This window comes from Heteronotia binoei, chromosome 1, assembly GCF_032191835.1.
Source record: "Heteronotia binoei isolate CCM8104 ecotype False Entrance Well chromosome 1, APGP_CSIRO_Hbin_v1, whole genome shotgun sequence".
Lineage (NCBI taxonomy): Eukaryota > Metazoa > Chordata > Lepidosauria > Squamata > Gekkonidae > Heteronotia > Heteronotia binoei.
In genome coordinates, this window is record NC_083223.1 from 65,599,204 (window position 1) to 65,613,656 (window position 14,453).

The following is a 14,453-nucleotide window of genomic DNA, read 5'->3' on the forward strand; positions in this document are numbered from 1 at the left end:
TTGACAGGCACAGGTTCAGGAGCATATAAAACACCTTGTGCAAGCTAGAGACATCAAAGTTGCAGGGGGCCTCCCCCAGATGCCCCTCTACATGTTTTCCCAAGTCCCCCTCCCTGTTGCTTTGAAGTCTGAAAATATATCCATTAATGAACAGCTGGAAAATGTATGCTGCTTGATCTAGCACAAACTTCACTTTGCAAACTACAAACCAGCCAATGTTTGTCTCAAACTTTAGTTTGTGAGCTGGTTTATGTCCATCTCTAGTCACTCAATGTTTCTCTGTCTTTAAGATATGGCTTGCTTCAGCATCCATAACACAATGTGAGGACGCTACACAACAGGAGATGGAAATGATTGTGGTTCCACAGACATTCGTGCATCTTTCATCATCTGCCTAATCCTTACATTAAAAATCCTTTCTTTACCTCAGAGAGAGGGTTTTCTTTTCAGTATTTTTATTTTTTCATAATGCAGTTTATCAAGCAACTACCCACTTCCAAATTGTGAATGATGACAAAGTAGGAGAGATTATATTTCATTTTCTTCACTGAAAATGTGGCTTTTCTAACATAATTATGAACTTATACATTTCTATCTACATTTGGCATTTATTTTCTGATCATGTTCTAATTCTAAAATTAAAAATATAAAAACAAGGATGCAGATTATTTAGTGAAGACTTGGTTCATTAAATCCAAGGATGGAACATATAAAATCTAACAAAACAATTCCTTAGTGACTAGTGGATAGCTTTTAAAAATCAATATTTTGTGCTGAAATTGAAGTGAGGGTAAGCAAAAGTGATTTGCCATTTCTGAAAGCAAGCCTCCAATCCATATTGGATTTTAGTTTGTGGCAGTGAGCCTTTAACACTGTTTTGCTGAACTGATCTGATAACTCAGAATGTTCAGTTAGGGAACTAAATATTTCATGGCCCAGCTTGTGTGGGGGAAGGGTAAACTGGAATTGTAGTTGGGTTTAAAGCCTTATGTAGGATTCATGGAGACAGGGAGGTTATAGGACATAGGGACAGGATGCCCACAGGAAAGGAGGCTAATGAAGTTATAAGCAGGCCATGACTGAAAGGACAGGTTGAGAGTAACGGATGAGGAACAAATTGAAAAAAGAAAACTAAGGTAATAGAAGACTAACTGGAAGACAGCTATGAAGAAACTTCATAGGACTTAAGATGAGGGGTGAGGGGAACAAGAAGTATGGTTAATAGTGGGGGAAAATAGGTAGTGATCAAGAAGCAGAGACATGATGATGAAACTGGATGATGGAGATCATGCCATTGAAATGTGAGTCTATACGAAATACAGTTGAGGTAAAATTATTCATAGAGCCTAGGACCAGGAGGGTCTGCACATTATTGGTTGAAACGGGTGAAGGAAGAAAATGAGAAGATACAGGGACAATTGGTATAGAGACCAGGACCATATGGGAATCTTGCCAGGTCCGGTTTCTATTGTCAGCAGGGCGCTATGCCACTGCCAACCCTAAAAGACGAAAAAAAAAAGGGGGGGGGTGACTGAATTTCACATAGTAATATGGTCTAGCCAGCCAATGCTTCAATTGCAGGCTTCTAACATGGGTCATGGATGGAATGTAAAGTTACATCTTCTGTGCCTGCAAAGGAAGTTTTGTACATCTTAAGAACCTTTGGTTAATCCTTATCTCCACTATAAACATTAAAGCCTTCTCCTTTAATTAATGTAATCTTTTTAGAATCTTGAAAGAGTACAACATCTTTAATTTTACCAATCAGTCCCTGTTTAAAAAGCCCTGATGTAATAGTGTTTTCTCTCCCATCAAGCCCAAATCCACCAAAATAACAAGTGCCACCATAATTTAGAGCAACATATTTTCTTTGGGGATCTAGGTCTTCAAACACAACAAGTTCCTCATCAAGGTACACTTTAATGAGAGTCTTGTTTTGTCGTATGGTGACATAGTGCCATTTATTGCAACAGAGGTTTTTTCTGTGATGAATGAGAGGAACAGATATTCTTTCTCCAAGATTAACCACAACTTTTAGAGTGCCATTAGCAAGACCAACTGCAAGAAAATCGTTATCTTCGTTTTCAGCCTCCCCTAACCATAAAACTAAACCTTCCATGTCACTGGTGGTAAAATTGACAGATACTTTTGTAAATCTGAGGTCTCTTCTTTTATAATCGGGGTCTATGTGCTTGATATATGAATTACCCATAAATTTTGCTGTAAAAAATGAGATCTGTTTTTCACAATGTCGGCCTGACCAGCCAAGTCTACATGCACAACTGTAGGAGAATAAACTCTGATTTGGTACACAAACAGCTCCATGCAGACACTTTCGATGTGAACAATAAATAGATTGCTCACAGGTCTTCCCAATCCAGTTCTTTGGGCATGAGCAAGAAAAATCAGAGTTTTCAACTTTGCATTTTCCATTATGTTTACATACTTTGTACCCACAAGGAGTTCCATCGCAGTCCCCTACGTTTGAACCGCCCTTTGCCCCTGTTTTTGTCAGTTTCAGTTCTCTGTTATTGACCAGAACCTCTCGAATGCAACCAGTAAAACCAATGGGCTCATTCTCAACTGCCAACGAATTAACCAAATTTAAAGAGGGCACTCCCCCTATATAGAAATCTGTGTGCGTGTCAAGTGCAGTCATTCCGTTGCTAGCTTTCTGGGTTATATTGATGCCATTGAAGTCCAGGTAGCCTTCATTACCAACTCTTCCTGCTTTAATTAAATGCCATGTACTGCCTGTGAAGTATATGTCTTGAAAAGTCTGTAAGATAACTGTTCTGTCTCCAAGGTTGTAGCGCAGTTGTATGTATCCATTTACTAAGGAGATACTTATGAAATCACCTATGGAGGGAGAAAAAAATGTGTCACCATTTCATGAGCAGGTGAAATATTGACTAAACACTGGCAGTCAGCTAGACATTGTATAGAGCTGATACAGAACAAGTCGGAAGCCACTAGGTCTGATGCTACAAACCAGCCGTTCACTGTGACTTGCTAGGTGCTGTGACTCCCATTTTATTGTTCAAGGGCAGGCGACATGACCAGAAGGGTTTATTGAAATCATTGTGTCACCCTAATTAGGGGGATCATAAGCTATGCAGCCCTGGTTACAGACATGGCAGAGCCATGTTAAAGCTAAAGACAAGGCAGGATGAGAGAGCATTTTGTAATGTAGCTTAGGACAGAATAAGGGAAGGCTTTGTTTCCCTTTTCATTGGTTCATAAAACATCCATTCGGCCCTGAATTGTATAATCTCAACAAGTCAGTTTAGCGCATGGGCTTATTAAGTGATAGCAGTAAATTCACTGTAACGAAAGCTACTGCTATGTTCCAGAGATGCTGTGGACTTCCACAGTGCCAATCAGTCACTAAGTGCAGGCAGTACTTGTTAATGCTTACATAACTAACAGGGAAAACATTAAGGCTTAACTTGTTAAGGCTTACATAACTATGGCTAAAGTAAAAGCTTTATATAAGATGCTTTGCAAATGAAGCAACAGAAACCTCTTTCATTCCTTCTGGCAGCCACTGGAAATACTCCTGGGCTTTTCATCAGTCTAAATCTGTCTGGCTTGACAGACTCATTGGAAGACACACATAAAACAAGCAAGATTCATTTTTGTCCATCTTCCTAAATTCTTCAGGGCAATGTAGTTCAAATAGGTAACATGGATGTTGCAAATCAGTGAGGGTGCTGCATTGCTGAAAACGTGTAACTTTGATGGAGGAAAGTGTGACTGCAATAAATGTTGACGGCACGAGGAAAGTGGTATTAAGTTGTTCCCATTGCAATTTAAGAGAACTGGGTTATGTTTCTCTCACAGCCTGTTACTAACAGCTTTGCACATACTGAAACAAGAACCATTTACTTCACTGGAGTTTACTTTTAAGCAGCTGTGCCCAAAATTTCAATTGTATTGTTCTCCACTTGGATTCTTATGACTATTTATCAGTGTACCCTACATGCTCAGCCTAAAGCCTGAGGGAAACCAGAACTCATTATATCATTTCTTAATTATTGTAGATATACCTCTGCAATGGGTCTTAATTATTAGGTAATGACTGTGTCCAAGCAGTCATCAGAGCTGGGAAGTGGTGACCCCCCCCCCCCCTCTAGCTTAAGGGAGAGGGAGCAGATAGATGTCTCTGTGTGGAGCAACAGCAGCTTAGATGCTGGAAGTGATGGAAACAGAGAGGCAATGCTGCAAACTGGCTAAAGTACCTTGAAGGTGCAGGAGGGTCTAGAGAGGGCTAGGGGATTTGCTGCCCTGTAGGAGCGCCACTTTGCCTTAACTTGGGCATTTGTAAATAACGTGAATGCCATAAGACTTCAGTGTTCTCTTCCCAAGACAGCCATTCCTGGAACATCTCACTGTTTGGGTGAAGTGGGAAGCTTGTAAAAATAGATGAAAGTTATTCTATTATCCTTCTGCTTCTTTCAATGAGATAGTTAAGTGCAAACGTGCCTGAGGCCATGACTGGATTTAGATGATCTGGTTTGGGATGTGGGAGAGAGTGTCATGTGTCTCCCCTTCTTTTATTAGTCCCCAGCAAGATTGCAGCAGAAGGCGAGAGGTGAAAAAATTATGCTCCATAGGTGGGAAATCCACTTCTGGAAGCACTCAGCTGAGTCTAAACCCCTACTCTGCTTTTGGTCTGATCTCAGGTTTATCTTTATACATTGTATTAGCTAGATCCGTGGGACACATACAGAGCGTGGCTTCAGGACAGGGAAGAAAAGTGGATTTAGGAATGCCTTGAAAGCAGCATAGGAAACTAGGAAAGTCTGTTCTGTTTCCAGTAGTGGTATCTTGTAAAGCTATTACAAATGAACCCTATCTGATCTGGATGGGGGGCACTAGCACTGAGCCATCATGTGAGTTTTGGTGAATCTTAGAGCATCACCCATGGCATCATTTCTGATTCAACACCAGAAGGGATATTGTGGTCCAGGATGACACCAGCATGCCTGCCCCATCCCCAAAATCCTCTCCCGAAGGTCCCAGGCAGTGGCTTGGCATCCTAATCTGATTCAGATGTACATGATAGAAAAGCATGTAAGAAAGGGAAGCATGCATGTATTTTTTGTTGTATTGTGACTTGCCACCCAGCTTGAAATAGAGAATGAGCCCTGTGCATAATAGTTTTCCCACCCACTAAACTCAAATGAACACTGTTCCTCATTACTCATCATATTGTCTAGCAGTTATAAATCACTTTTTTTTTTCTTTTTAGGGCTGATTCTGTATTGGGTTTTCAAAACAGCTGTAGATAGTTTTAAATACTTTTTTAAACTGAGGAACTTTTAAGTTACCTCTCCATTGAAACATGGATGAAAGAGATTTGTGCTGCAGCTAGACAGAAACAGCCCCAGAAAGAAATTTGTTCAGAGCTTTTAAATGGAAAATTAGGGACTACACAATGGTATTTGTAATTCATGTATATAGCATGTGCTGCTACACCACATCTGGAGTCTGCAGGGACTATCTTTGGCAGAGTGAAGTCAAATTATCAGTGTCTGGGATTTCAGAGGCTCCTGGATGACTTGGTTGGATCCAACCAACATTTCTGCTGGTGAGAAAAGAAGGAATCCCCTAACCACCAAAACATTCTGTGCTGAGGATAATGGAACTTGCACAGATAAAAAAAAAAACATGGGGTTAGAGCTGTAATTAGGAAGGGAATTGGGCCACAATGAAAGAAAACCTGGCCGGATCCAAATCTTAACTTTGCTATTATCAACAGTCACTATTTATTTAGTTAACGTGATACAACTTTTGTATGATTTGAACATTTGAGCTGCCCAGACTTTTCTTTCAGAACTGCCATGTTGTGTCTGGCTACACATTTTAACAAGCTTCTACAGTCCTCCTAACACTGAATGAACTATAATGCTTATGACGGACCTGAGTCTATTTGTCAAGATTACAACATAGCTATGTTCATTGTTGTGGCTTCTGTGCAGTCCCGCATTGGGACTGCGTGTGCACAGATCAGCTGTGAAAAAGATTTCCAAAGCTTTCTAGTAGATTAGGAGCACTACTCCTCCCTCTGGTGCTTTCCCGCCAAAAATGATCACATGATTGGGAGGAACGGTGCAAATCCCTTGGTTCTCTTTTTGCTGCCATGAAGAGAGGCTCTCCATTGCTGTTCTGTGTTTTTTTTTTTTTCACCTCATTCTGGAGGCTGAGGAGACTTCTTTCTCTCAAAAGTTTTATTTTACATACATTTTACATGTCAAGGCTCTTTCGAACACAGTGCTCTTTGCCACATTTCTGCATGTATTTTGGTTGGGAGCAGGCCTCAGATTCAGTGGGAGCTCACAGAAGTGCAACTTCTGAACCTTTCTGAGAGTTCCACCTCCTTCTGAGAGTTCCACCTCCTTGTCCATTGAATAGTATGTGCAGCTGCATAACAATCCCTGGATGAGCTCTACCACCTATTTTTCTACAAAGCAACCCGTGGTTGGGAGACTTTTAGATATTTCCCTACTCCTTTATAAGTAAGTTCTGGATCCATGTCAATATGGAACACTAAACAACTGTTGGGAAAGTGGTCCTCCATGGTCTTTTCCTTTGAGAGCTTTATACCCACCTCCTTTACTCATTGAGCCTGCTAATGTCCCAATGTAGGACTATGGAACAATGAAAATAGGGTTGTACCTACCAGTAACTTGGGTGCTGCCAGGCTACTTGAAAGCTCTGGGAAACCTTTTTGAGGCTAGCCTGCACACACACACACACACAGTCCCAGTGTATGCCTTCACAAAAGACCACTCAGTGAAAATAGTCACAGGTAAGTTCAACCCTATTTTGTTCACAGCCAGTTACCATTTAATTTTTTGTTAATGTCACAGTGTGAGGCATAACCATGAGCTATTATAGCAGGTGACAATGTTTGATGACTTTCCCTTGTCACTTACCTGACCGTGGATTCAGGTGCTGGGCAGTGTAAAAGAGGATGCCATCTGGCATAAGGGGCTGGAATTGCAACTGGATGTGAACTTTGTGCCGAATGTTAAAGGACTCAAATGCCATCCAAGAAGATCGGTTGCTATTGAAAGATGCATCACTTATGGTTAGGGCTAGGAAACAAAACAAAACAGGAGGGTAATCTTGTTTTTTTTTTTCCCAGTCAATGGGCATAAAGCACTGTTTTAACACTAGTGATACTCCTTGGACACAAGTGTGCATTACCTTCTCACATCTCTGTTTATAACATAAATGCCAAGGCTATGACAATGTACTTGAAATAAATCCCCCCCCCCCCCCGGCAATCTTCCACAACCATGCAAAACAAGCCCAGGATGAGTCAGCTGCGAGGATCAGTCACCAAATGCAGTGTTCAGCGTGCAACTGTAATCACTTGAAAGGAGACATTAAAGGTAGTGCATCAGATGTTGAGTTCTGCACATAGCAGTGATAGCCTGCAAATGTTTCCCAGGTGGCACATGCATACTTTTCTGTGGCCACCATATACTCGAGTGTGAACAAGCAGTTGACTTTACACAAAGGTACAATTGATGGGATTTGATTCTCGAGGTGAAATAGAAGAAGAAAAGGGGAAAAGGGTGTGTGTGAGTGTGGGTGTAAGAGAGGGAGAGAGACGATGGTGCTAAACTTAGTAATAAAATAAATAATAAATGGTAATGTTATTGTCCAAGCTTGACACACCATGTTAAAATACAATAGCCTTGGTAAAGCTTCATTTAGGGGCTATGAGTTGCATCTAATGAACCCTGATGAGGAAGCAGTTAAATGAGACCTTGATAAGCATTGCAGTGAGAATGCAGATAGGCATCTCCTTCCTATGTGGAAGTCAGTTTCCAAGCAAGTCAAGGCACCTTTTACTGGTTCAGGGCAAATAATCACAGAAAAGAAAACCACTATCGTAATGGGTGGTGTGGTTTGTTATGTTACATCCAGATACTACCTGAGCTGGAAGTGACTTTTCTGAATCGGCATTAATTTCTAGAGAAAGTGACATCACTGGAGAGAGATGGGACCATACTTCATCATGCTATTTTATTAGCTGTACTCATAAGGATTAATCAGTCTTTTGCCTGCAGTCTCTGCCTGAATGCAATGTCTGCGTTAGCTGCTAGTGAACACATTGTGACTTTAGTTGAAAATATATTTGCATTTTTGAAGCATAAACCAGCGGAATACTTTGAGACTGAACAGTGACATTGTTAATTACTGCCTGCCGATCAAAATGGCTTCATGCCCTAGGACACCTCATAAAAGGTCTGAGGTGTTATAAACTATCTCAAGGCCGTTCTCCTTTCCACTCTGCCCTCCAGAAACAAGCACTCTACATGCAAGAAGAGTTTAAAACTATACATCCCCCTGGATCAGTTAGAATCACAGGGCATGTTGATTTTGCAGGCATTGTTGCTGAAGTGCATTCTTCTGTCCCTGTTGCACTCATTATTTGTTTGGTGCTTTGCAACATATACCAATTCATCAATCGTAATGTTGCCTTCCAGACATACCTGTTGCCAGGGCTTTAAAAAAAAAAAACCCAGCAGGAACTCATTTGCAAATTAGGCCACACCCCCTGGCACCAAGCCAGCTATGTTCCTGTGCATTCCTACTCAAAAAAAGCCCTTCCTGTTGTGGGGATCATGGAAGCCTCTCTCTAGGCAATTTTTCTCCCACACTGCTTCATTGAGTTCCCACCACACTGCCTTCTCTTACTTCGTTACTGGAGATAGTTGTCATGTTTTGATCACTTGGATGGTGGCTTTCCTCCTGCTTCCCTGGACATCTTGAAGAACAAGAAATGTTGGATGCAGTAGTATAGAAAAGTGGCATAAAAGGACACAAATGCTGGACGTGGTAGAGATTACCGGCATAAAAGGACACTCAAGGAAGGGAACTGGAATAATGCTGAAGTGATTAAATTAAACCACAATCACAGAGAAACAGGTAACTTGAATATCAGGATCCCTATGAAGATACATCATAATTTTATAACTTCAGTTGATCTACTGCTGTTTAATACCCCTGCCCAAAGCCCTGTCTGCAGTGTATTAAACCATCATACTGTTGTAATACCACTGTGACAGTGGTGCAATTAGATCTAAAAATTTGCCATGTTATCATTTTTTATTGTGCCATTAACACGATGCTGTTCAGGTCAATGGCAAGCTATACACAGTGCCAGCAAATGACTGCAAAGAGTAATGATTCTCATCCGGTGGTCATCTCAAAAGAGAAGACTAACATCTTGGAGAGATACTGAATTCTCACTGCTACCAGAGATATGGAGCACCTACTGGTTTGGCTCATGTTCTGCTTGCCACTTGTAAGCAGAGAGTCAGTCCATCATCCATCAGCTGCTTCAGCTGTTAATGAATGGCTTGAGCCTGCTTGGTCGGATGCTTTCTGCCACATTCACAATCAGCAGCATTTCACGCAAGTGTATTCTCACACAGCCCACTGGGGGATCTAGTTTCCCACAAAGACCTTCTGTCGCTTTATGCTACTCCACAGTCAATTGTTTAAATGAAAAATGAACCAACTATAAACAAACACTGCTTTTCTTAAAGTGTTCTAAGGATGGGCATGGACTGAATAAACGAAGGTCCATATAGGTTCATGGTTTATAAGTTTCATGAGCCTCCATGGACCTTTTAATTTAATGAGCCACTTTGTGAGTTCAGGATACAGTAGAATAGCCCCTCTGTGGGCTGGAGATGCCAAACCTGCCGCAACTGTCCAGCTGACTCTCCTCTACCTGTCCTCCAAGTTTGGTAAAGATTTTATATATACAGGTTCAGGAGTGTGTCGAACAGACCCCTTGCAAGCTAGAGGCATCAAACTCACAGAGGAACTCCCTGAGAAGCCTTCAAGTTTTGTGTGCAGATTGGCTTTTTTATTTCATTTATTTATTTATTTATTTTTATTTTATCAGATTGATATCCTGCCCTCCCCTAACAGGCTCAGAGCGGCTTTGGGGAAGGGGTAAAGATCCCTAGGGCCCAGTGTGCTGAGGGAGGAAGAAGTGTGCCAAACGGTCCCCCTGCAAGCTAGAAGCATCAAACTGCCCTCCACGTTGTGTGCAGATTGGCTTTGACAGCTCATCTCCAAATGTAGTCTGCTTCTAGAGAGCAAAATGGGAGCTCTCTTATTGGCAGCCTGAGCTGCTGTCGACTTTTGGAAGGCTCACGTTGGTATTTCCAGAGCTGCAGAAGGGCTGTTGAAGCCTCCTTGTTGCCTTGACACTTAATGCCTTGGTGCCAAGGTTGTCTGGCCCACAGACCACTCCCACGGACCAAACAAACCTCTGCAAAGCTCACGTCAGTCAGTTGAAAACATGAATGCAAAAACTGGGCAAATGGACCAGGGCCTGGGCTCCAGAATATGACAAAATTAGGTGTGTGGCCTGGTCCACGCCCATCCTTAGTGTTAAAGCTTATTTTTCATCTGTATCTATCATATTGCTATTATTTGGCATGAAGACATTTTTGCATCCTTGTAAAGAAGTCATAGTCTCCCCTCCTGTTCTTTAATCCCATGATGAATTATGACTGATGGTGGGGGGAAATCAGTTTAGCCTACTGCACAGGAAATGAGCCCCAAGGCAAGAGGAAATGCAACTCCAGTACCACAGCTATGGTCAGTTGCAATGCTGTTTGAGGCAAGGAGATTGCAGCTATCCAAAGAAGCATGTTTGCTGATGAATATGTTCAGTTTGAAGTCTGTGGTGCCCCTAGCTGTCATGCAAGATAACTTAATGTGAACAATGGGGGGAAAAATCAGTCTGAGTACTATGAATTGGCACCCAGTGATTGTTGTGATGATAAAATGGAGGAAAGGAGAACAATATAAGTCATTTTGGGTTCGCATTGGGATCCCAAATTTTAGGATCAGCTCCCTGTTCTGGTGAATTGACTCTTCCGCTGCACAATGAATGCTGTCTAATAGTCATAAGCAAACATAATTTGTACTCTTGTTGTGAAGGAACGCATCAATTATCCACATGGTGCATTTGATTTTCTGCCTTTTAACCAGTCAAGGGTGGTTGTTGATACTACCCCTGCAACCCTTTTGAATTCCTTGACAACTGCTGTAGGGCTGTGGCTCAGTGAAGGAGTAGCTGCTTTGCCTGCAGAATGTCCCAGATTCAGTCCACAGCATCTCCAATGAAAAGGCTTGAGTAAAGTAGTAGGTGATGTGACAGGCTTTGACGTGAGGGCCTCCAGAGCTGGTGCCAATCAGAATAGACGATACTGACCTATGCTTCAGTATAAGGCAGCTGTGTAGCACTAATATTTTGTCTTACATTGTAAATTGTTTACGTTGTATTGTTTTATACCTGCAATTGAGATTGTTGGTTTTATTATGACTGTCAGCCACCCTGAGTACGTTTTGGAATGGGCAGAATATAAAATCGAAGGTAAATAAATAAAATAAATAAACCTGTAAAAAACCGTATATGGCAGCCGCATGTGCAACAGTTGAGGAATCAGATTATTGTGCTGTCTGGTGCCTGGTAACCTTTTAAATTATTTCAATGGCACGGGGGGGGGGGGGGGAATCAACAGCAATGATCACTAGTGAAAAAAACAGGAAATACATTGCATGTAAAACCTGATGTAACTTTAGCTGGTCCTACCCTTAAAGCTACTTTGAAGGCTATATGCCCCTCAGTGGCTGTGCATGCTCCTGGTTATCCTTTTGGTGTACTTGCAATGTGCAGTACTGATTATGCCATCCCTGAAAGTCTGCTCATTTCCCTTGAAGACAATAGTCTGTCCTTAGCAAATAGCATTGCTATAGCAGCTGCAGGAAGGCATTTGTTCACTGTAATCCAAATCTCTTGCAAAAGGATGGTGCTCAATTGTACAAATTCCTGTGTGACACTATAATGTGCTTCAAAATGCTTCTCTTTCTCCCCCCCCCCCCACTAAAACACACTTAAATCCAAGGTTCTATAAATGCATGGCACATCATGCGGTTTAAAAGAACTCTTAAGTTTTTTAAAGAAGCAATCTACCTTAATGGAGACATACACATATACAAACAACGTTGTGAGAGTCTGTTTAGTAAGAGTTCTTTAACTTCACTTGCCTAGTATTAGATTGTGAGAGGGGACATGCAACCAAATGTGGCAGATTGTTTTTAGGTTACCCAGAGATGGTTGCAAAGGTAATACAGTCCCAACTTTTCATCTTTCCTTGGGCATGATGAAAGTAACCTGTCTTCAACCTTCCAGTCATCCTCAAGGCTGTGATGGCACGGTTTCTGGGACAATCCCAGACTGTTCCCATTTACTTGGCACTCTTGGGACTGAAAATGGCCATTGGGGCAATGCATGCAACTGCTTCTCCACCCCAACAATAGGGAGAAAAGGACAAACCTTAAGGACTTGTGGGAGATGGAATATCTTCCACGGTTGCCCACTCTTTCCTCACTTCTTGCTCTGCAGCCTCCTCACTTCTATTGAATACTTTTCTCCTCTTTCTTTCAGATGATCCCTAACCTTACAAAAAGTCAACAGTACCTACTTTGGCTGTCCTCTTCTTTCCTATCCCCTTCCCCTCAGAAGCTCTACAGACTTTCCCATTGGCTGCTCCTGGCCCTTTCATTTCCTTGTGTTTGAGGTGGGGGGGGGGGAATCACAGAACAAGTATCTTGGGTTGCTACATTTGAATGTGAGGGTCTCTCTCTCTCTCTCTCTCTCACACACACACACACTATAGATTCAGTTGGGTAGCCATGTTGGTCTGAAGCAGCAGAACAGTTTGAGTCCACCTTTAAGACCAACGTAAGCTTTTGTGTGCCATGTACACTTCTTGAGATACACATGTCCTTTTCACTGGAGAAACCAGGAGCTACTTTCTGCTTGCAAAACGTATGTCCTACATGAGGTGAAGGGATCAAGAGGATATGAACCTACAACTGCCTGTGTGCATAACACTTGCATGCAGAGATGTGAACAAAGTTCAGCCCCATTCACTTGTGTAATCCAAAGCAATCCTGTCTACTGCTTTCCAGAGAATGGGCAGACACATGAACAAATATATGTGAATGTGTCCTTGCTCCCAGATTTACTCCCATGCAGAAATTCAAACAAAGGTTCTATCATATAAAATTATCTTATGCTGCCATCTATGGACCATTTTCTATTACTGCACTGTTGGCAGCTGCAGGTTTCAGATATTAATGAAATGACAAGAAGGATTCACGGCCCGAGCCCTCTGAAACCACAGCTCTTCCAGGCTATACACAATCATTTGTATTGCTAAACAGCAGAATTTAAGTTATACGAATCTGATGTTCCGCATTTGTTCAGGCCAACCATCTGTTATTACTTGCAGAAACATTGTCTCTGATTATATTACCATATTCTGTGAAGATAAATCCCCCTAGTTGACTTCTTGCCCAAAGAGGTAGTACGAGACAGGGGTGGAGTGGGGGGCACTAAGAAGTGAAGTATTAGAACCTAAGGTATTATTTTTAAAGGGATTTTTAAAGGATCAAACTCAAAAAACACGCATACATGAAGCTACCTTATATGGAGCAGGATCACTAGTCTATATATTTATTTTTATATTTGTGCTTCTCTTTCTCCCCAATGTGGACCCAACATTGCCCATTGCATCATTCTCTTCTCCTCTATTTTAGCCTTACAACCATCACCCTTTGAGGTTGGCTAGGCTGAGAATAATGGTCTGCTCCAAGTAATCTAGCAAGCTTTAATGACAATGCAGGGACTGAGACCTGGCTCCAGCCACTATCAACGCTCTGTCTAGCAGCATTGTTCCATGTTCTGCAATGGAAAAATAGCTTTTCCAGCCTTTATCACCTGAGATCCTTTAACTGAAGATGCCAGCAACTGAGCCTGGGACTTTCTGCATCCAAAGCTGGTGCTCTACCACCATCTCTTCTGCCTGATGTTGAACACGGGAAATGATAACATCCAGTTAACATCCAAAACCAAATAACAGCCTGGGGAAATGATACTCAACTAAAGTTACCAATGCTTGTACAAGGACTGCCAACTCTAGCTTTTGAAATTCCTGGAGATTTGGGGGCAGCGCCTGGCAGCAGATTTTGGGGAGATGCTATACAGTCTGTCCTCTGAATCTACTCCTTTCCTCCAGGGGAATTGATCTCTGTAGTGTGGAGGGCTGGTATAATTCCATAACTCAAGGACCACCTGGTGGTTGGCAACCCTATTTCTACACAGAATCAGTAAAAACCCTACTTGCACGACATTGGAATAACTTGTGCTGCATCTTTAGGACTTGCTGCCAGTTTCCTTTGGGTCGGACTTGAAATTGAAAAGTCGGCGGGGGGGGGGGAGAGGAAATGACAGGTGATGAAGGCAGCACAAGGAACAGTACAATGAAACTGACAGGCCTTGCTTCTGCTTTGATAAGATGGGGATGGGAATGGAAGGCTCAGACATCCCCTCACGATGT

The 14,453-nt window shown here is 42.0% G+C and overlaps 1 protein-coding gene across 1 annotated transcript in view; it reads right to left on the reverse strand.

The window, feature by feature from the left end:
• Positions 1–1,612: 1,612 nt before the first annotated feature.
• LOC132569386 (protein eyes shut homolog) overlaps positions 1,613–14,453 on the reverse strand; it is a 631,754-nt gene continuing 618,913 nt past the window's right edge. Inside the window, exons 19-20 of the mRNA XM_060235420.1 lie at positions 6,942–7,103; positions 1,613–2,859 (exon numbers count right to left, since the gene is read on the reverse strand). Of these exons, the coding sequence (XP_060091403.1) occupies positions 1,667–2,859; positions 6,942–7,103 (1,355 nt within the window). The 3' untranslated portion in view covers positions 1,613–1,666. The remainder of the gene's footprint in view (positions 2,860–6,941; positions 7,104–14,453) is intronic.